General features: G+C 49.8%; 1 protein-coding gene and 1 long non-coding RNA gene across 5 annotated transcripts in view; one reads left to right on the forward strand and one right to left on the reverse strand.

Annotated features, from left to right (window-relative positions):
• TMCO4 (transmembrane and coiled-coil domains 4) overlaps nt 1-22,857 on the forward strand; it is a 91,076-nt gene that overhangs the window by 50,478 nt on the left and 17,741 nt on the right. For 2 of the 4 annotated variants that reach the window (XM_023635601.2, XM_070252188.1), the window contains exon 12: nt 898-982. In XM_023635601.2, the coding sequence (XP_023491369.2) occupies nt 898-982 (85 nt within the window). Of the gene's footprint in view, nt 1-897; nt 983-12,186; nt 12,301-15,230; nt 16,168-22,857 lie in introns of those variants that run through there. The other 2 variants (XM_070252189.1, XM_070252190.1) reach the window with 2 other exon arrangements.
• LOC138920897 (uncharacterized) lies at nt 4,948-6,504 on the reverse strand. The gene is made up of 2 exons (XR_011432889.1): nt 6,182-6,504; nt 4,948-5,793 (listed from the first exon to the last, which is right to left on the reverse strand). It is a non-coding gene; the product is annotated as an uncharacterized lncRNA (long non-coding RNA).

A 22,857-nucleotide genomic window follows, 5' to 3' on the forward strand; every position in this document is an offset into this window, starting at 1 on the left:
TCCCTAGCTACCAGGGAGTTAGGGAAACTTAGTCTTTGGCTGGGTAGCTGTGTGCCCAGTAAAACTCGTGAGTTCTATTACCAAAGGACAGAGCGAGAATGGGCCTTGGGAGATGACTGACAGCCTTTGCCACAAAGTTCCTGCAGAATTGGAATACTCTCTGACGGAGGGTTGTCTATGGCAGTAAGTGGAGAGTCGGGGGAGAGAGGACACATGTGTTGGCACAAAAACAGGGAAAAGGCATAGACTGCTGAGACCAGGCTGGACCTTTGGAGCTCATCTGCTCCTTCCTTCCCTTCCTTGTAACACTTGTGCCATATGCCCCAGATAACTTGCTTTTTCCCATGAATTGCCTTGTCTACAAGTTCTTTAGTCAGAAAATTCTTCTTTACGTCTAACTTACTACCTTCTCTTATCATGGAAAGTCACTATTTCATGTCCCACCTTCCTATCTAGAAACAGAACAGTTGTCCCTCCAACGTCACTCTTTGCCTTTTCACCCATCACCCCTGGGGTCCCTTCTGCCCCCTCTCCCTGGCTCCAGCAGGGCCCCACTTCATAGCTGCTGTTTGCCACAAGATGGATGAGTCCTGTCTCCTGGGGAGGAAGAGATGGCAGCTGAATAATGGTTTGAGATGAAAGACTTAACCCAGCCAGAGGCTGGCTGTCGGCTTCAGAGGAAGCCGGTTCCAGCGGCGGCTTCACTCCTGCATGAGTAAGGGCCAGACTCTCCTGATTAAGACATCAGAGCTCGGGGGCCGGCAGTGGCACATGAGTGACTCTTTAAGCTCAGGGCAGGCACTGAGGAGTGTGCAAGGGTCCCCTCCTCAGGGCTGATGTTCTGCTGGAACTGGCTGTGCCCACCCTCGCTAGACACCTGTGTCCTTTCTCCTCCAGGGCCGGCGACCTGTCACCCTGATTGGCTTCAGTCTGGGAGCCAGAGTCATCTACTTCTGTCTGCAGGAAATGGCTCAGGAGAAAGGTGAGTGTGGCTCATTGTCACAGGTGAAAACCCTCCCCAAGTTCATCCCCCCCAGCCAGAGGTTCTGGACCAGGGGTCAGGAGTCTGGTAAATTTGTTCTTAGGTACAATAGTTAAAAGTTAAAAATAGTTTGAAAATAGACAAAATAGTTAACTCATTTGGAAAATGGTTTGTTTCTTCTGAACATAAACTCGAGTCCTGTAATAATGACGTTGACCTCTGCGTTCTGATGTGCACTCTTGAGTGGGAGGGAAGGGAGTGGGAGAAGTCTGAAATCAAGGTGTCGGCAGGGCCATGCTCTCTCCTAAGGCTCTCGGGAGGGTCCTTCCTGCCTCTTCTAGCTGCAGGTGACTGCCAGCGGTCCTTGGCGTTCCTCGGCTCTTAGATGCAGCACTCCAATCTCTGTCTTCATCTTCACACCGCCTTCTCCTTGTGTCTTCTAAGGACAGTGTCATTGGATTTAGGGTCCACCTAAATCCAGGATGATCTCATCTCAGAATCTTTAACTAGTTACATTTGCATAATTTAATTATATCCTCAAAGACGCCTTTGCCAAATAAGGTTTCATTTACAGGTTCCAGGAGCGCATATCTTTTGAGGGGCCACCATTCAACCCACTGCAGACACCTTTGGGAGTGTGTCACGCCGTCCATTGATGTACTTTCAGTGTTGAGGCAGTGGAAAGCTTGAGTGCCACTGCTCTGGGCCTTGGGCGGGTGAGATATCCAGGGCAGAATCCTGGTTTGGGACAGATCTGTCAGCAGAGGCTGCTCGTAGGAGGGGGTTGGGGGAGTGAGGTCAGAGCTTGAGGCACTTGGGGTGGTCCACTGTTCATGGAACCTACTGACCTCTCTCCTGGTGGAGCATAGCGGCAGGACCTTGAAGGCAAGAGAAGGGACTGAGACAGGGACTCCTAGGCCTGAGAGCAGAGGGTGGATGGAGAGAGGGGCTGGAGTTACAGCCCACATTCTCCCTTGGGATTTCCTTGAATGCCTCTCTGAGCCTCAGCTTCCCCACTTACAAAATAGTTAATACCCACCCCGTGTACTTGCTTTGAGGAACTGTGAGGTGCCCCACGTAGAGGATTTTTGCAAATTGTAAAACCCTTCATGGACCAAATGCAGCTCAGGTATGTCAGTTTGCAGCTTCTGCCCTTCAGAATTTCTGCCAAGCTGAGGGTACCCTTGAAGATGGCCCCTGGCCACTCTCCTTGGTCAGCCCGAGTGTGTGGTCTGATTGCTGACCAATTGCTAGCAAGCAAGGAGGGTGGGAATGTTTGCCGATGGCTGGACCTGAGGGAGCCAGATGAGTCAGGCGGTGACTGGTGTTATTTTCAGCATCGGCATCGCCGAAGGGCGTGGGACACACCCTGATGCTTACTGGCGTGATTCTTTCCTGTTCTTTACCTTTTGCGAAAATGTCTCCTCCACATCACCTTAGACTGAGGACCGGAGCTGTTTTCCTGGCTGCAAAGGCAAGGTGGAGGTGCCGTCCTCGGCGTTCACCGTGGAAGGGCCAGGCCCTTTGTGTGAGCCCTGCAGTGAGCCTCACCACCCTCTGCCGTCACAGAGGACACTCTCCCCCCTCGGAGCTTTCCACAGCCCCTTATCCCCTGGTTTTGTCCACATCGCTAAGCAAAGGGGAGGCACCTCTGTCTCATTTCCAGTAACTCTGGGTAACCTGGGACCACCATGCGTAAGGGCCTGGGGAGCCAGCCCTGAGCTGCGTTCACCAGGAAAATCCAGGCTGGGGTCAGAGGTCAGGCAAAAACCACCGAGAAAGCGGGGCTGAATTTGGGGCTCTGGTAAAGGCGAGTTTCTGTTTCCACCGTGGAAACATTGTACCTACCCTTTCTATCTGCACTGTTCCCCCACCCAGGCAGCTCCAGAGATGGAACAAGTCGAAAAGCCGTCCCTCACCTGCCTTCCCTGCTCTGCCTGGTACAGATAATCACCACTGGGAACCCCCTGGCTACCCGCGATGTCTCCCCGCCCTCAGCTCTTCATCCCCTCCTGTAAAAGGCTTTGTTGAGCTGCAGAAATACCACTGACTCCTCCTGCATAATGCTGTTCTGTGTGCCTCTGACTTGGCGCAAGTGATAACTATACTGTCAGAACCTCTCGGGAAAATTAGGGGGACAGCGTTTCTCATATAGGACACAGAATGTTTGTTAAACATGTGTGGGTTATAGAGAGGCAGGATGGGTGTATCAGTCAGCTGTTGCTTCAGTGATGCTGTCTAACAAGCCACTCCTCATACTCAGAGGGTTACAACGCCAGATATTTTCATGCTCAGGATCTACAGGTTGGCTGTGGTTCAGCTGCTCTAGAATCAGCCCTGTTTCTGGCTGCAGGTTGGGTAGGCGTGGCTCCAGGCTGCAGGCTGCGCTCAGATCTGCTCCATGGGTATTTGTCACGGTGAGGCTGAAGGGGCACCAGCCACTCAGGGTATGCTCTTCCTATGGTCGATCGCTGGAGTGCCAGAGCCAAGCTGAGCAACGCATGCACGTTTAAGACCTCTGCTCATATCGTATGTACTCACATCCTGTATCAGTTACTCATGCTGCAGACAGCCTCTCCAGAGTGGGTTGAAACAGTGATAACTGATGATTTCTCATGATTCTGTGGGTTGACTCGGCAGCTCCTCTCCTGTTCGCACCTGGGCTCCCTCTTGCAGTTGCAGTCAGAGCTGAATTGCTTGGAAGGTCCCAGTTGACCTCACTCCCTGGCGGGTCGTTGGTACCGGCAGTCACCTGGCAGGCCTCAGTCCTTCCCAGGGGCCCTCTCATCCTCCGTAGGCCTGTCTGACTTCCCACGTGACATTCTCAGGGCAGCGTTTCAGGAGGGCAAGAGTGGAAGCTGCAATTCCATCGGCCAAAGTAAGTGCTGGCCGGGTCAGCAGAGTGGGGCAGTGCACTCTGCTGGCAGCGGACGGGGAGGGGAGCGAATATTTGCCAAATAGTAATCTGAACTCTCACTCTGGGATAGAGGAGAGCTGGGCTTCGCAGTCAGCTGAGACCTGGGTCTGAGTCCTGCCTCTGCCCAGCTGGGTAGCCTGGGGTGGACAAGGACACAGCCTCCCTGGACGTCCATCTCTCCATGTGCAACAAGAGGTTAATGGCACCTTTCTCGCCCAACCTCCTCAACCCATACCACAAAGTAAAACAAATAAAAACGTGGGCATACACATACTCACAAAAATACGCTCACACGCATGCGTGTTTACACATACACCCTCCAACGTGGCCCTCATCTTTCTGCTGTTCCCCACATCCTCTTTCCAGCAATCCAGCAAGCCTCTGGCCTCCAGGCTTCACAACTTACCATCCAGTCCCCACCGATTCCACAGACGTGGGCCAGGCACAGCTGGAAGGACGGCAGCAAGGTGCAGGTCTTATGGTCGTTAGGTGACAGGGCCACATGGCTCTTCCCCACCCAGAGCTCCCAGCTTTGATACTGCATGTGTGCAGGCTCTGGGTTAGGACATCTGGTTGGAATCTCAAACCTGCCACTAGGCAAGTCACCTAACCTCTGAAGTCCAGGTGACTGGTGAAACACAGCAAATAATAGTATCGACATCGAAGTTGTTGTGAGGATTAGATGCAATAGTGCATATAAATACTGGCATATAATAAGAGCTCAGGAATTCTTGTTGAGCATTTATATTATGCTAAGAATTGTCTTAAGCTTTATAAAAGGGAGCTGGCACATTGTGTTAGAGCACCCCACACACACATGGGTGACATGGCCCTTGGACCTAGTTGAGGAAAAATTGGCCTCCCACAAGGGTTGGGGCCTGCACATTCTTGTCCTTTCTCTCGCTGCACCCCCGTTCTCCCCTCTTCCTTGACAACCCCCGCCTAGGTCCCGGCCTTGGGTTACTGATGGGGCATCTTCCAGTCTCCAGCTGGCTGTGATCGGAATGAATTATTCACCCTTTGCCCGGAGCTGCTGTTTCACATCTAATTCATTCCGGCTCAGCTGTCTGGTTTCAGGCAGCCCTGCTTGTTTAACACCCAGTTAATCTGCACAGTGAGGGGACCCTGTCCTAATTGCAGGAAAGCTGTCATTATCTGAGTTAGGAGATGTCAAAGAGGAATTACTCTAATGCATTTGAACCCACTAACTGTCTTCTGGATTCCCTTGAGACCTAGTGATGCAATGTAGCGGTCGATCCTGCTGAGTCACCCAGAGCGCGTAATCCTCCAGCCAGCCTCCCCTCCCCCCTCCCTCCTGGCTGTAGCTCATCCTTGCTGCCCTCTCCCCCAAGAACAGCTGCCTGTGGAGTTAACTGTCTCCACTGCAGCCTCCTTTCTGGGTCATGTTGCAAACAGCGTTACTGCTTTGGGGATGTGCCACCATTCACAGGGTGCCCCTCACAGCCGGGGCTGCCCTTCCCTCAAGCTCAAGCTCAGTGGTCAGCTTCCTTTCAAATCGCTGTCCAGACTATAAGCCCCTTGTGGGCAGGGGTCATCTCTGACCAACGTCTATGCCTCCTGTGCCTGGGATAAAGCCAACAGAGAGTGCATGCCTTATAAGTGACTTGAGCCTGAAGTCTAGTGTTATAAGCACTCACACTGTATCAGTCAGGTTATGCTGCAGTGACAAACATCCCCACAATCTTAAAAGGTGCAACACAACAGAGGTTCATGTCTCACTCGTGCTGCCTGTCCACTTTGGGTAGGCAGGGGGCTCTGACGGTTGTGGTCACTCCAAGACCTGGGCTGATGGAGGCACCCTCTCAACATGTGGTTCCTCAGTAGGAGACAGAGACCAGGGTGAGTTGTGCACAGGCTCTTGACACACTTTCACCTAGAAGTAACACATGTCACTTTCACTCATGCTTCATTGGCCAGGGAAAGCAATGCACGTGGACATTCCTAACATCCAGGAGGGGCCAATAAATGGATTCCCAGATGTGCTCAGAAGGCAGAGAGCCAGAACTGTGTTGTGAATAGCATGAGTGACTGCCACACGCATCTTCTGTCCACTGGGGGAGCCTTGTGGTTCCATAAAAATAACCCCAAGTTCCTTCCCTGAATACATACAGGAACTTCACGCTCGGTTACCAGCCAGAAGACAGAGCTTAGCTGGATTCTGGCCTCTGTAATTAATTCTCAGCTGAGGCCTCAGCCAGACACAGTTCTCACTGAGCCTGTTTCTTTATCTACAAAATAGGGACTTTCCTATCTTCCCCTACCTTGTCTCACAGGTTGGAGGATAGAGGTACACCTTGATGGAACGCCAGAGGGGAGCAGGTCCTGAGGAGGCTTGGGTGAGAGCCACAAAATTGATGGCACCCAGGAGCCCAGGGGCTCAGCCGAGGGGCCCCCACACAGACAGATGCAGGAACGATAGCCAGCATGTTACCCACCAAAGGACCAGAGCTGAGGCCAGCAAAGAGCTGGGTCCAGTCTGGCAGGAGGAAGGCCCCAGGCAGATCCCAGCCAAAGCTCTGAGCACCACGGATGGCAAGTGGCTCCAGACCATGCCCACAGCCCAGAGAATCAGAGGAGATGACCCGGTGAAAATGCAGAGCTGCCCACAAATGGGAATGATGTCATAATAGTCATAGCAATAGTAGCAGGAGCTGCCGTTTATGAAGGCCCAGCTCTCTGCCTGGTTTCTGCTCAGGAATATCCATACATTCTCTTCAACCCTCACAACAACCCCATGAGACAGGTCATTCTGCCCCCATTTTTCAGATGAGAAGAGCGAGATTTAGAGAAGGGTAGAGCAGCTTGCTCTCGAACTAAGATTTTAATACTTTTCTCTGACTCTAGAACTCCTATTTCTATTATTTGGGGCCCCCTCCCCCAAGTTGGATGTTTTCTCTTGGAACAGTTTCTCAGATCAGACCTCCCAAACAGAATTATTCAAAATCAAATTCATTCCATTGGCTCATATTCATTAAGCACCTACTGTGTGGCAAGCCCTCTAGTGAACAAGCCCATCCAGCCCCTCTCCTCCTGGACTTACAGTTCAGTCTGTTGAAATAATCTGCCCTCTCTGAGGCATGAGTTGGGGTCTTGCAGAATGGCTGCGGGAGTCGGCAGTGATGTGTGTCCATCATCTGAAAAGCACCTGGCACATAGTAGGTGCTCAGTAAAGGGAGCTCTTAGTGTTCTTCCATACCAAGTTCTAGGAGAGCTGCCTGACATCCTTAACTTGAGCATCCTGCCCTTAGGTAGAGACCACTTCAAGCTCGGTTAAGTACTCGGCTTAGGGAATGGAAGGAGTCGCAAGAAGCCAGTCCTGCAGGACAGAGCCAGATGCCCAGCCAGTCCTTCAGGCCTGTTCTGCTCCTCCCACAGCTCCAGGCAGGTGGTCTGGGTTTGCAGAGGCACCGCAGGCGCTGGACCACCCTCTACTCCCGCGTCATCCTAGAGCTGTGCGAGGCATCTGCGGAGCTTTCTCCATCTGCTATTCGGATTCTCAGAGCAGCCTTGCCACATCTTCAGCTGTGCTCAAGCTGGGTGGGAAGGACGGACTCCCAGCGGGAATCCCTTAGCTTCTGGAGGATTTGAATGCTTTGTGAGGCTGAGGAATCTTCTCTTCAGACAGAAATAGACAGACCCAGATTCCCCCGGGGTTTACTGAGACCCCTACTACCTGCTTGCCTGATGGATCCATTCCGATCATCATCGTCGTCTCACCAGCTCACAATTATTGGGCACTTACTGTGTGCCAGGCACAGCTAAATACCTTACATGCCTTATTTTATTTAATCCTGGCAATACTCCTATGAGGTTTTAATTATCCCCGTTATACAGATGAGGAAACTGAGGCTTCCAGAGGTGAAGTCACTAACCCATAGTTACAGGACTAGTAATGATGAAGCTCGAATTTGGATCCACAATGTTTGACTTCTGCTCTAATTCATGACTTGATCTCTGATCCTTACAGCAGCCAAACGTCAGGATAATTGTCTCTACTTTATAGTTAAGGCTCAGTGTGAGGCAAAGTGAGGTGCCTAGGTGGGCCCATTAGGATTTTTTGGTTGAAAGTCTTGAGATTTCTATCAACTGCCCTTCCTTCAGCCACATCCGGATCTCCTTTGTGCTCAAGAAGGAAAACTGGGCATTTAGGGCAACTCCTGTCTGCTTAGGTCCAGGCATCCCGTGCCTCTGTACCTGTTCTCACAGTCCAGAAGAGTCTTCCCCTCCCCTGAGCCCAGGCACGGAGCCAGCTCAGACACATCCTTCAAGATGTGGCTCAAAGATTCCCTCCACACCCCACGTGGAAGGAAGACTCAGACTCGGAAGTATTTAGAAAAGTTTCTTGTAAAAAGGTGTCAACTAGTTAGACTTCAGAAGTCCTGGCTTGCCAGATTAAACACACACCTTTCCCTTTTCTAAAGGGAAAACACACACTCACAATTACCAAGGTTACCCAGGTTTCATCAGTGTGTCCTTGGTGGCAAAGCAACCATTTTCTCACGAGGTTGTTGAAGCCACACAGGACACGCAGTGTCTTCAGATGCCAGCCTTCTAAACGCTAGGGACAGAGTTGTTTTTACTAGGAGTCAGCGTCGTATGGGAAATGCTCCGTCATTTGGGGAACTGGAACTATTATTTTTGCTTTATCTCGGAGCATGCAGTGTGGGTTTGTGTTTGTTTTTGGTGCTGGTCACACTGAGATGGGATGTCCGTGCTTATGCCCAACGGCGACAGTTTTTCTAACTCTGATGCTTGCCGCGTCCTCATGAGGCAGGTAGTGTTCATGCCATTCTGCGGAACTGCAGGCAAGGAGACTGAGACCCAGAGCTGAAGGGATTTGCCCCAAGTCAGAGCTGGGAGTCGCGCCCAGTACCCAGCTCCTAAGTCTGGGTCATTCTGCTTCGTCCAGCTGCCGACCTGCCTCCTCCCCCCTTGGACCCAGCTGTGCCGGCGCTCATGCGATGTGTTACATCCATCTGCTTGCGGCTCTCTCTGCCTGCTTCGTGCTGGTCTCAGCCTATCAGTCACTAATGTGGTCGGACCAGCCTGTGCAGTTCTAATTATGATGGCAAGACGCCTTTCAGCAGTCACCATCAGGAAACTTTGCAAACATAAAGGTTTATTACTTACAGAACCTGAAAAACACACACACATGGGGCCACAGCAACAGCTAGACAGAGAAAGCACGCACAGGCCTGGGGTTCTGCTTTTTCTGCGGTCCACGGTGGGGACCTAGGATTTCACGGGCTGACTCTTTATTGGTGAGTTTAAAACATAACAGCAGATATTTAAAGCACAAGAAGAGAAAAAACAAGTGGCCCAAATGGTCAATTATTGAAATCAACCAAGGTGTCTAAAACAAAGGAGCCTTGGGGCGGGGGAGGTGGCCTGGCTCTTTATCTCGTTGTGTGGCTGGCAGTGTGTTTACTCGAGATAGCCCTGTTGAAGTGGATGCCTTGGCAGTCAAAGCTTAAGTCAGGCACTTGCATTACAGAAAAGAAAAAAACTCTCAGGGTTACCCTACCCTCCCCTACCAGAGGGTGGTCGGCTAAATGTGGCCCCATACCAACCGCCACCTAGGCCGGCACCGCAAACCCCCAGGGAAGAGCTTGGCTGAAGCTGTGCTGGATCGCCCCGCAGCCTCAGCCCGGACAACTCCACTCCTGATCTGGGGACCTGCTTTGTCCCGGCTGGCAGCACAGAGGAAGGAAGGCAAAGGAGAGAGGCAGACAAAGAGGGCGCCATCCCCACCTCACGGGATGAAGATAGGGCCCCAGAGAGAAAAGTCCCTGCCTGCCCCCAGGGACTCGGCTGGCTTTCCTAAGTGCGGCGATGTGCCCACTTGTACATCAGTGTCCTTGCACTTGACCAATCAGACCAGTAGCCCCCTCCCCTGTGGAGGTAGTGGGAGGCCTAGGAAGAAGGGGGGCAGAGAGATGTGCTGGTATGAAAGGCGGAATGGCGGAGAATTCCACTGCTCCTGCAGCTGAGACCAGACGGGACCCGGGTCCCTTACTCCATGGCCAGCGCTTGTGCCTTACATCCGGCCACTTCAGCATCCCCTGGAGGTGGGGAACCTGTTGTGCAGAAGTTCCCCAGGGGTTGTTTATTCCAGGACCTACCTCCCTAGCCTGCCTTGCCTGCCACTTGGTCTAGCCCTCTGTAGACGCACTTTCTACTCCTAACTGGAATGTACGTGCAGAATGAGGAGGAGGTTACCTGCTCATTAGAAAAGTCTGCTAATAACTACCCAGAAGGCCACAGTTCTCCTTGCTGCAGGATTAGGATCACGGGCTCATGGCCAGAAAGCCCTGGGTTCGAATCCTGGCTCCACTACTTACTAACTCCTTAGTAAAATAGAGCTGACGATACCCGCCTCATCGAGATATTGTAAGGATAAATAAAATGCTCATATAAGGCATCTAGCAGAGCCTGCTTGATAATTGGCTAAGATCATTATACACATAGGTCGTTGGTAGTCTTGAAAGCATTAGAACTGCAAGGGGCACTTAACACTCAGTGTGTCAGAGTTTGATGATCCAGAGGCACTTCAGTTATCTTGGGGTCAGTCCATACGACGGTCCTCAGTTCATTCTTTCATCCCTTGAGCATTGGAAATTATGGCCTCTAGACTCAGGGTTCCCAGGGACATTTGGGATCGTCTGTTTCAGACCTCCACACTTATAGGATCCCCTTGACATCATCCATCAGAGGTGTCTACTAGCTTCTGCTTAATTGCTTCTAGTGACAGGAGGCTTACTACTCTGCCCAGGGGTGGTTAAGAATTTAGGAACGGATCGATTTAATCTGAGAGTCGATGGCTTGTGGCCTGTGAGACACCAGGCTCTGCCTGTTCAGGCTGCTCCTGCTCAGATGTTGTCCAGGGAGGCCAGCCACTGGCACTCCGACGGAGCCCCGAGGGCTGCAGTGCCTGGAGGCCAGCATCTCCCCAGGTCTGGCACGAGCCTTTTCAGAAACATGATTTTATCCATTTGGCAGCCAGAGCTGATCAGAGCCCCATTAAACACATTCACAAGAGACAGCATTGGAAGCTGAATGCTAATTCATTCAGGTCCACCAGTAACTGTCGCTCTCAGCAGAGGGAGCAGATGTCTGTGCTCACCGCCCAAGCTCCTAGGGAGACAGATCATCTGCCACAGTTTCCGTGGCGAGGACACGGATAGGGAGGGAATGGTCTCCAGGAGTCTCTCTTTTCCTGGCCACGTGAGTGAGCCCTGGTGACCATCCCAGTTTCATGGACAGATCCCCTCTCTGGTGACCTTGCTCCATCTCCTGCCCTCCTGGCCTCCCCCTCATTCACAGTTTGGTATAACAGGTCCTGTGCATGCGTCGGGGTTGGTAGTTACTAAAGGATCCAGACTGCCCGCAGTGAAGGAGCTTGCTATGGGGGCTGGGGCATTCCAACAGGGGAAGACAATACTGCAAGTCTCGTTATTTTCCGTGTTAATTAACCATCTCAGTTCACAGCATTCTGTAATGGAAGCTGTGGGGTTTTTCCTGTATCTAAGATGTCCGTGATCATCAAGCCTGCTTTGCAAGTATCGTCAGAACTCTTGTCTTTTAGAAAACTGCCAGGCCTGTTTTTCAGAACAGAAGATAGAACATCCCTGCCTGTGGGTCTGTGCGTCCCCTACACTGTGTGTTTTAATGACAGGGTCTGAGTTTGGAGCCCCTGTCCCTGCCATCCCAGCATAGGATGTCCCCATGTGAACTTTGACCTTTCTAGTCTCTAGTATAGTCTTCATTATTCATTTTTTCTCCCATCTTTTATTCACTCATTTACTCAGACAGCCATTTATTTATTTATGCAAAGCCCCATCTCCTTCCTCAAAGGATTTGCAGGACTTCTCAGGGAATTCAGTCATGAAAACAATAATTTATGGATAAATATAAAACATCAGGACCAGAAAAAATATAAATGAGGACAGGAGGCTTGAGCCAATTTGAAAGCTTAAATGCAGGGGAGCTGGGCCTGGAGAGAAGGAGCCTGGGCACCTGCAGCCAGGCCTGGACCTGAGTTCCAGCTCTGCCCCTCACTAGCTGAGCAGACAAGCACATGTGCTTGGTCCCTATGCCTCAGGCTCCTCGCCTGCGAAATGGGTCTGCTGATGCTTCCTTCAGAGGAGGATTAAAAGGATTAAGTGGGATAATGTTGGTAAAGCGCTTAGCAGAATGGCTGGCAAGTCATAGGCACTCAGTAACCACTGTTATTGTGACTATTGTATTTTCTCCTGTTACTGTCTAGCTGCTGTTACTGAGCTGTGAATTTAGCTGTTAGCTTCCTAGCAATCAAAGCAAAAACGGAAAGTGTTGACCTCCTGTTTCTCATATCCGTGAGGGGATGTGGAGATGCCTTCTCTGCAGGTAACAAGATCTCCCATTTCAAGCAGACTCGCTCTGTCTGTGAGTTGCACCCTCTCCTTCAGGAGCTGAGCATGCGCTTAATTAACCCGCAGGGCCTCGGGCCACCCCTGCCTTTGGTAGCTGGAAAGGTCGGGCTGGAGGTCACAAACCTGGAGCCCTGAGGAGAAGGCCCTGGTCGCGAATAATCTTTCCAGGGTGCTGGTAATTGTCAGGCAGGCTGTCGCTGGGGCTTCCTGGGAACTGAGATTAGAGTTAATGACCCTTAGGCTTTGGCGAGCACCTGGGCACTTGGAAGACGGTTAATTAGGCGGCAAGTCCCAAGTCGATTTTTATTTGGGTGATTTTACATTTTGTACTTTAGCAGCTGCTAGAGATTGAGGCTTCACGAGACTGTGTGGCCTGCGTCGCAGGCTCAGAGAACAGTGGAAAGCATGACTTTTAGTTCCTGCCACATTCCTCTGCAGAAGTTTGATGGAGAACAGCTGCTCGTCTCCAAAATAAGAAACCATCGTTCAGAGGGGGGGAAAGAGGAAGGGAGCTGATGTTTACTGAGAACCTACTATGTGCCAGGTAGGAGCGGAATCCATCCTGAGCTGCTTCCCAGTCACCTTGGAAGGTGTGGGTGTTACTACACCTGGAAGCAGGTGTTGTATTTTCCATTTTTACAGTTGGGGAACCAGAAGCCCAGGGAGGTTAGGTGACTTGGCCAAGGGCTCACAGCCAGTAATTAGCAAGTCTTGGATTCTAACCCAGATACGTCTGACTTTATACCATTTTCTACTAACCTTTCTTTTATGCTGCCTCTTACGATAAGCTTGCTGACCTCAAATTGCCGATAAAGTTAATAGATACCAGCTTTAAAACGGGTAAATAACAGTACCAAACACTGCATCACAAGGTCCTAGACATTACGAAGCTCAGAGGAGAGAGACTTTCCTTCCAGATGGCAGGGCAGACTTCAGGGAGGGGGTGTGGGCCTTGAAGAACTGGTGAGCTTTGAGAGGCCGTGAGGAAAGCAGGAGGCCTTCGAGCCCAGGACTGGCGATGGCAAAGAGGCAGAGGCAGGAAGGTGAGTGGGGAGGGCAGGCGGCCTGAACCAAGGTTTCTGCTAGGAAGTCAGGAGAAGCAAGGTCAGAGAGATGAACAGGGTCCAGAATGCAGGGCCTTGACCCATCAGACGGAAAGGAGAGACCCGGACGCGGAATCTGACCTGAGTCTTGAGTATTAGTGCTTTCAGTCGGTGTGTTTGTTTATCCATTAGTCAGCAGACTTCTGCGGAGGACGTGCCAGGTGTCAGGACCTGTGCAGGGAACAGAGGTCAGCCAGACTCCATCCCCACCTGGGATCTCGGATGGGAGGGGACCTCCCTTCTGAACACTGCCTACCCCTCCCACAGCCATACCTGCCTGCAGCAGCGCAGACCTGCCCACCTGCTTGTCCTGGAGTCCTCTCTTCTCTTCACACTCGCTTCCCCAAGGCTGGGGTCTCCAGCCCCTCATTTGGCCGCCTTGGATACCCAATAACAGGCCTTGCTGAAGGGCACCAAACGAAGGCCGTTGGTTGAGTGCCCTTTGTGTGTACTGTCTCATGGATCGTCACAGCCAGCCTGGGAGAGAGGGACACTTATCTCTGGTTCTCAAGAGAACAGGCTCAGAGAGCTGAGAAGATTTGATCACGGTCACACAGATGTCAGCCAAGGAGCCAAGGGTGGCCCCAGGCCTGCTAACTCCACCCCAGGGCTCTCTCCACTGCCCCGTTGGGACCCTCCACCTGCTCCTTTAATTGCATAGCTGAGTGTTGACCCGACTTGCCCAGCCTGCACAGCTAGTTTAAGGCAGGGCCGGGTCTGGAGTCTCGGTCTCGTGGCTCATCTCAGGGACCCCAGGGAGGGGCGGGCGCTCTGGGATGTGGTCAGCCCACCTCTTGGCAGGGTGCTCCCACCCGCTCTAGCCAGATGCGATTCCGGGAAGCTCCTGGAGTAGGACCTGGCCCTGGAGACACCTGGAGCGTTTGTGGTGGCCACAGCACCACCTTGTGGTGACTTTCAGGGGCACACGCGTCACCAGGGAAGGGGCTCCTCCAAGCCCAGCACAGGGTGGGTTTCCAACAAGCACCGGCTGGGGAGGGTCTCCTGACTGCCTTCCATTGAAGGCTCGTGCAAAACTGAGCAGCTGCTCCCGCTTCCTGAGAAATTTCCGTGCCACCCACTTGTATCCTTCTGATTTGCACTTATCAGGCACCAAAGATACAAAGAGCCAGCCCTGGGTGGTCTAGTCGTTAAGGTTCGGCAGCCCAGGTTCATTTCCTGGTCAGGGAACCCCACCACCTGTATGTCCCTTGTCACACTGTGGTGGCTGCATCATTGCTGTGATGCTGAAAGCTATGCCACTGGTATTTCAAATGCCAGCAGGGTCACCCATGGTGCACAGGTTTCAGGGCAGCTTCCAGACCAAGACAGACTAGGAAGAAGGACCTGGCTGCCCACTTCCAAAAGAACTGGCCCTGAAAACCCTATGAATAGCAGCGGAGCTTGTCTGATACAGCGCCGGAAGGAGAGAGGATGGTGCAAAAAGACTGGGCAGGGTTCCACTCTGCTGTCCACAGGGGCGCTAGGAGTCAGATTCGACAGCACTAACAACAAAGATGCAAACAGGGGAAGGAACTAATATTTATCAGGTACCCACTGTGACAGGTGTCTCCAGACCTCATCCTGTGGAACCTTCGCAGCAGCCCCGCAAGCTAAGGCTCTTTGGCCATTTTCCAGATGAGGAAATGGAGAGGTGTGCACCAGCCCCGGCTCCTGCTCATCAAACCCCTGCTTCCATGTTACCAGAGCAAAAGCTCTGTGCATGCAAGCGTGGCCAGACTCTCTGGCAGCAGCTGCCCAAAGGGTGCTGTTATTTCACTGGCCTTTTTCTTTTGCAGATGAAAGTCAGGAGGAAATGAGCTGACAAAGAATTTCTTATAAGAAAAGACAAAGAAATAACAACCAGATCCCATCAGTGACATCACCTTTTCTTAGTTTTTAGAATGACCAAAACTAAACAAAATCAGGATTATGTGGGGTTTTTTTTTTAAAGACCGAAGGGAACTCAGATGGGGTTGTTTTGGGGAATTCTGCAGCATCCCGGCCATCACTGGGAGCCCCCTGCCGTGTGGCTGATGCAGGTGGAGAAAATCATTGGCAGAGAAGAGGAAGATCAGCGACCAAGTTCATAACATGTCACCAGTTACCCTACCAGGGGCCTGGGCTCAGGCTAAGGAGGTCCATGGACACACTCTTGCACACAGGGACGTTCAAAGATGCCGGCTGCTAGTCAGCCGCTCCACGGGCTGGGGCTCCACAGCTTGGCAGGGCTGTTGATGCAAGGAGGTGGCGGAGTGGCGGAGTTTGTCATAAAGGCTTATTACTACCAGCAGCTTTATCAGTGCCCTCTGCCCTGACTGTTCCTTACCAGCAGTCACTGTGCCATCTGTTTCAGAAATGGAATAAAGAACTGTAAAGCTTGGGAGGGGTAAGAGGAAGCAACCACAGGGAAATCTTGTTTTGTGCCCAGATCCGGTTGAGTTAGGTAAATTACCAGTGGAAATATGACCATCTTTTAAAATAGCTGTGCTCTCAGAAAGCGAACTTACTAAACTAGAGTCTTACTAAACTATCACCAATGCTAAACCAAGCAGGAGGTTGTAACCATGAGCAGGATGACAATAACCGCCGTGGGTTTACAGCCAGGTTTCCCAGCCAGAGTCATTCTCATACAGCTTCATGATTTGTGTCATTTCTACTTATCATGGGTGTTCCTATTGAATATTTTTATGTCGACTCATAATCTTTACTTAAATAAATTTATCTTACAGGGAAGTGTTGCCTCAAATGGAAACTTGGTATTACTTATCATAAATGAAAGGAATCATAAAAAAATAAATATGTTAAACATAAAACAATGCTATTAAGATCTAGCATGATGCTGTGACCTGCCAAAGTCTCTGAGCCTGAGACTTATCTCCCTTCTTTAAAAAGGGAGATGGGAGCCAGCCCGGTGGCACGGCGGTTAAGTGCACGTGTTCTGCTTTGGCGGCCCGGGTTCAGTGGTTCGGATCCTGGGTGCAGACATGGCACCACTCGGCAAGCCATGCTGTGGTAGGAGTCCCACATGTAAAGTAGAGGAAGATGGGCACGGATGTTAGCTCAGGGCCAGTCTTCCTCAGCAAAAAGAGGAGGATTGGCAACAGATGTTAGCTCAGGGCTAATCTTCCTCAGGAAAAAAAAGGGGGAGATGAACAAATAATGGAGAAATATTAGAGCTATATTAGCAACTTCTAGAGTGGCAATAGTGTGGACTAATTAGCCTGAAAATTCTCTCACTACAAATACTCCAGAAATGCTAGATAAACTACAGCAAAGATCCCTTTAAATGCTGCACTGACCTCCCAAGAATTAAAAGAAATCACCAGAGGTGAGAAACAGAGAGGGAACAGAAAGCCCGAGCAATAAGCCTGTGTCCTGACTGGAGGGGAAGAAGTGTCTTCTCAGGGGAGTCAGAGACGAGACATAGGACATGCCTTACGTGGGTTTAGGGTTCCAATTTATGATCCAGAAATCCCCAAGTCAAAAAGTTGATACCAAACTGCTCTGGAGAAAACAAGTCGTCAATCCAGGCTATCAGATTCCCATATATGAGCAGTTTTAAAGATGAGCTCATAATCTAGACTTATAAAACACACAAGGAGAAAAACACCATGCAGGAAAGTCAAAGAAACAACAGACATCAGGATTAGACCCTCAGTCCTCAATAGAACAATCTGAAGGAGCCCCCCACACACAAAATGAGTATGCTTAAAATTATTAAAGACATAAATTAAAACATTGAAAATAAGCAGAAAGAACAAGACACTGAAAAAAAGAACAGGGAGATTTGAAAATAAACTAAATTAAACTTCTAGAAATGAAAAAAAGTCACTGAAATTAAAACCTTAGTAGATGATTTAAACAACAGATTAGACAAAGTTAAAGAGAGAAATGATGAATTGGAAGATTGATTTGAAATTACCCACAATGCATCATGGAGAAATAAAGACATGGAAAATCGGAAAGAGCAGTTAAACAGTTACCTAATACAAATTCCAAAGGAAGAGAATGGGAAATACAATTTATTGGCTGAGAATTTTCCAGAATTGATTCCTGAGATTCAAGGAGCATGAGTCTTGAGCAGGATAAGTGTTTTACACCTCCACACATCGTAGTGAAATTGCTGAACTCCAAAGATAAAGAGAAAATCTTAAAAGAAGAAAAAATGGTTATTTACAAAGAAAGCTCAACTAGACTGATGAGACTTCTCAAAACAACAGTAGAAGCCAGAAGAAAAAGAAAAAGAAAAAAGAAATGTCAATTTAAAATTCTATATCAAGCTAAACTATCATTTGAGAGTGAGGACAAAATAAAGATATTTTCAGACAAGGACTGAACAAGTTGACCTCTAACAAACCCTTATAGCAATAACTACTCAAGGATTTGTTTCAAAAAGCAGTGGAGATTACTGTGATAATACAGAGGGGACATGTAGCACAGTGCCTGGAATCCAGGACCAGGCTGGGTGGACAGCTGCTGCCCTTGTCATAATGGAATCCAAGCCTCCAGACGGTGCTCTGCAGCTGTGGCCTCTGGCCCTCTAGCTCTGGTGTTTGTGCTTGATCTTGAACTTGATCAAGGTCCATACTTGAACACCCCACCTTGATCTTGCCTAAAGGATTCTGCCTTGGCTTACCTTTCTGATTCTCTAGGTGGACCCTGCCTTCACTCAGGTTACCCAAAACCACATGCCTGAAAACCAGCCACTTGCCAACAGCCTGTCTGGGCCGCCCAGCACCCTGGCATCCTTCCTTCTCAGTGTTCTCCCCACTCCTTCCCCTTCTCACTAGACGAGAATTTAAAGAAACATTCACCCAGCACTGGTATCATCTGGGATTTTAACCCATTGCTCATTGCACATGAGCTGTTAGCACTTTGCAGTGTTTCAGATATATTGTGTATGTTTGTGGTAGACCGATTGCAAAAAATGGCCCTAATTCTCCCCTTCTCCCTGTATCCACATCCTTTTCAATGTAACCTTGAAGCTCTTCCTGTCAAGAGGTAGAGTCTGTTTCTCCTCCCCTTGAATCTAGGCTGGCCTTGTGACTTGCGTTGCCCCATAAAAGGAGGAGGAAATGACATCATGCCAGTTTCAAGCCTAGGCCTCAGGAGACCTGGCACATGGACCCCACTCTCTCCTAGAGCCTTGCCACTGTCATAAGAACAAGTCCAGGCTAGACCAGTGGAGGATGCCAGACTGCATGGAGCAAAGGCAAGTCATCCTAGCCAGCCGTCAGCCTACCCACCAGCTGGCTGTGGACACACGAGTGAGCCCAGTGGATAGGCACGGCTGGACAGTCTCAGCAGAACTGCCCAGCCGATTAGTAGACTCATGAGAAATAAATGGTTATTTTAAGCCACTGAATTTGGGGATGATTTGTTATACAGCAATAGCTAGCTGATAGCACATATGACATTTCATTTGTGTACGTGTGTATATGTAATGAAACTGCTTATTCCATACTGGCTCACAGCCTGCAGCTTACCAGCAGCTGTGTTTCTCAGTTATGTTGACTTACTCAGTTAAATTAATCTTCCTGATCGGAAAATTGAGTTGACGCATCAGAGTGTGGGCTGGTTGCCGTAAGTCTCCATCAAAAAATAGAAAGTGTGGCATGCTTCATGTGGGCCCTTTTTCCTTTTTTAGCAATATCTGCTCACCCTTTTGGTTTGGCAGCTGTGCCAGAGATTACCAAAGAGAAAAGGTCACGTACCCTGGGCTTGGTGCACACATCAGGATATTAATCTTCTCATAAATGTTAGTGTGCTCGTGTGTCTTTTGAATCAACCAAATTAGAAATGTTAATCTTGGTGACATGTGTATTCTGTTTTTAATATACAATTTTGGAAGATGTCACGGTTGTCAAAAGACATATATTTTGGTTCAAGATTGTATTTGACTGCATAGGGAAGTGGAATAGGAGAGTAGGAGAGAAAGTGTAGAAATAACCAAATTCCACTATGCCACTTACTGTGTGACCTTGGACAAATTACTTAGTGTCTCTGAGGCAAGGTTTTCCCATCATAAGATGAGAGTAGTCATGCTTACCTCCTAGGATCCTTATGAGGAGTAAATGAAGTATATATCAAGCTCTTGTGTATCCCAAAGTAACTATGATAATGGTAATGACAATAAAGAAGAGGAAGCGTTAAGGAATAGAATTCCAGAACTTTGTTTTGAAAAAAGCTTTGCAGCAAGATCTCTCTCCAATTTCATTCCCAGCCTCTATGAAGTTAGATCAATGTTACTGCCCGTGATGTTTGCAAGACAGGACCGAGGCAGAAGAGTTTGTCAATAAGCCCTTGCGGATACGTTTAAGCATCCTGACCCTTGGGTCCCTAAACTCCCGCTTGGCTGGAAACTATTTCTGGGCTGTCACCAGATGCCAGCTGAAATGCAGAACAGACTGTCATTCGGTCAGCTGGCTCTTTCATCTCCGTGCTGCAGACGTCTCATTTGATGTGATTGACTGCCCTTCCATGGAATTGCATCCACCAGTTGCTTTGTCCTCAGACGGACCCGGCTTTAGTCCCCCAGGTGGGATGGAGGAGAGGTCAGGCATGCAGATTCATTTCCAGGGTCCCAGGATGCTAGTAATAGCCTTACCACTTTGCATGGCCAAATAAAAGAAATGGGAATCAAAAGGGGGAGATGAAGGCATACTCATTCCCAAAAGAATGCCTCCCAAGTCCTTATACTATATCCAAACAGGCTCCCTGGAGCACTTCTTCCCACTGTGAACCCCACTGCACGGGGGGACAAGCAGGGCAGACCAAGCCTCCCTTTCTTCTTTCTCGGTCTCCCGCCCTCTCCCTTTGCCACTTCTCTCTGTGTGTTTATCATGCGCCTGCGGTGTATCTTTGGAATGGATGTGTTTGTGTTAGACGCAGTTCATATCATTTCCCTCCGGGTCTGTTTTCGGGAGCACAGTCAGGAGATAATTTCCTCCTCCGCCTCTCACTTATCGCTCACGGCACACACGACCCCCTGCCATGGAGGGAGAGCATCCTTCTTTTGTGCTCCTCAAACTTGAGCTCCTTTGGTCTCTGCAGCCCAGGAGAATCTCATTATTGACAACGTGCTAGGCATGTGGGAGTGTGCGATGCTGCCTTTGCAGCCCTTGGATGGGATTTCTGTGAAACTCCTCCAGGAGGCTGTGGACACAGCTCTGCGCAGGCCTGCCTCTCTTTAGGAAAGCCCACTGTATGGAAAGACAAAATGGCAAAGATGAAGCCAGGAGTGTTTCTTCCCAGCGACAGAGGGTCCCCTCTCTGTACAAAAGGAGTCTCCATGGGACTCTTTGAAAGAGCTGGCCCTGCTTGGTACATTTTAAGAATGTTTAGTTTTACAAAAACTCAATTTATATTCAGTTTTCAAGACCAAGGCTATAGTGTAAATGGATGTTTGCTATTGTGAAGAAGCTGTCCATTCTCAGCTCTGGAGTTTTTTGTTGTTTTTTTTGGTTGTTTTTTTTTTCCAAAGATTGGCACCTGGGCTAACAACTGTTGCCAATCTTTTCTTTTTCTTCTGCTTTATCTCCCCAAACCCCTCCTGTACACAGTTGTATATCTTAGTTGCACATCCTTCTAGTTGTAGGATGTGGGACCCCACCTCAACGTGGCCTGACGAGCGGTGCCATGTCCGCGCCCAGGATCCGAACCCTGGGCTGCCGCAGCGGAGCACGCAAACTTAACCACTCGGTCATGGAGCCGGCCCCTTGAGTTTTTTTGAAAAGCTAAGACAAACTCCAGACTGTGAGGACTGCCAAGTGGCGAGTGTCGTATCAGGAGTCTAGTTGTGATGCTCTGGAAGCATGATAAGAGCCGTTGATGAGATATAAACCGATTTATGAGATCCGAATGCTGACTGATCAAAGTAAGAGAGGATGTTTGCGCAACATCGTGAATCTACTTAACACTGGTGAACTGTACACTTACAAATGGTTAAGATGGTCAATTTTATGTTTTTTAAGTAAATGGGGAAGTGCTTAACCATAGTTTACAGCTCTGCAGCTGCTTCTCTCCAGAGGCTCTGCTCTGAAGGGAACCGATGCCACTGTTCGCTACTGCCGTCTGCCAGTCATCACCGCATCCCCCCACCGCTGAACTCCTAAAATAGTGCCTGCAATTAGTGGCTGGCTGGAAACAGATACGTTGACTGTAAATGGCTGGGCCACCTCCAAAGACAGTGCTTCATACACACCATTTCCACCTAGTTGCCAAATTGATAGTTTATGTGAGAATAACAGTGGAGCAGACACCACTGATCAAGCCGTGAGCCAGACACTGCCCTGAACACATAACTTCCCTCCGGCCCTGGGAAAGACATCAGTATTATTATATTACCTCCATTCTACAGATGAGGACGCTGAAGAGTCAGGTTATTAAATAACTGACCTCAGTTCACACAATGGCAAAACCAGGCTTCGAACACCGCTGAGTCTCACCGCTTGCTTTCATTCACTCCACGACTATTTGCTGAGCACGGCGTCTGTGCCAGGCACCCTTCTAGGCCCTGGGGACTCACTGGTGAGTGCAAAAAAGAGCTCTCTCAGCCGTTGGGGAGCTCACACGCCGGTAGGAAACAGATGGTACGTGAGATTTTAGAAGCCAACTCGTCAGTAAGTCCAATGGTCTGAAGTGCTGTGGAGAAAAAGACGTCAGGGAAAGAGATGGGGCACCGGTGGGGGTGGGAGGTGGCATTTGCCTACCCTTGGGGGGTGGTGACAGACAAAGAGGTAAAGGAGGGAGGGAGGCGTGTGGATGCCTGAGGGAAGAGCATTCAGAGGAGGGATCAGCAAGGGCAAAGGCCTGGAATGTTCTGGAACAGTCAGGCCAGCGTGGCTGGAGCGGAGTGAGTGGGGGTGGGAGGAACGTCTCGTAAGGTGTCAGTGGCCATCGCAGTGACTTTGACTTTGACTCCATGAGAGGGAGGGTTTTGAGCACAGGAGTGAGAAGATCTGACTTTCCTGCAGTATAATTTACATCCTCAAAATCTCCCCATTTTAAGTGTACAATTCAATGATTTTTAGTAAATGTACAGAGTTATACAATCATCACCACGACCCAACGTTAGAACATTTCCATCACCCCCGAAAGATACCTCGTGCCCGTGAGTTGCACTGTCACAGGATCACTTTGGCTCCTTTGTTAAAAATAAAAAGAAGAGGTCGAAGGAAAGAAAGTGTGGGGAAGAGATGTTTCTCACAGCACACGAGAGTGGCAAGTGGGCTAAACGTGGAGGGGAAAAGCCGTGACTATACAGCCTGTCCTGTTTAACTCCTGGAGGTCTGGAGGCCCCCAGTGCCAAAGTTGTTACGGGCTGAAGGGCCTCCAGCTTTAACAGTAAAAGTGGGGTATTAATAACGTACAGAGAACTGTTGAAGAAATGAGAAATCCAAGCCTCAGAGCTGCGCCCATCCG

This window comes from Equus caballus, chromosome 2, assembly GCF_041296265.1.
Source record: "Equus caballus isolate H_3958 breed thoroughbred chromosome 2, TB-T2T, whole genome shotgun sequence".
Lineage (NCBI taxonomy): Eukaryota > Metazoa > Chordata > Mammalia > Perissodactyla > Equidae > Equus > Equus caballus.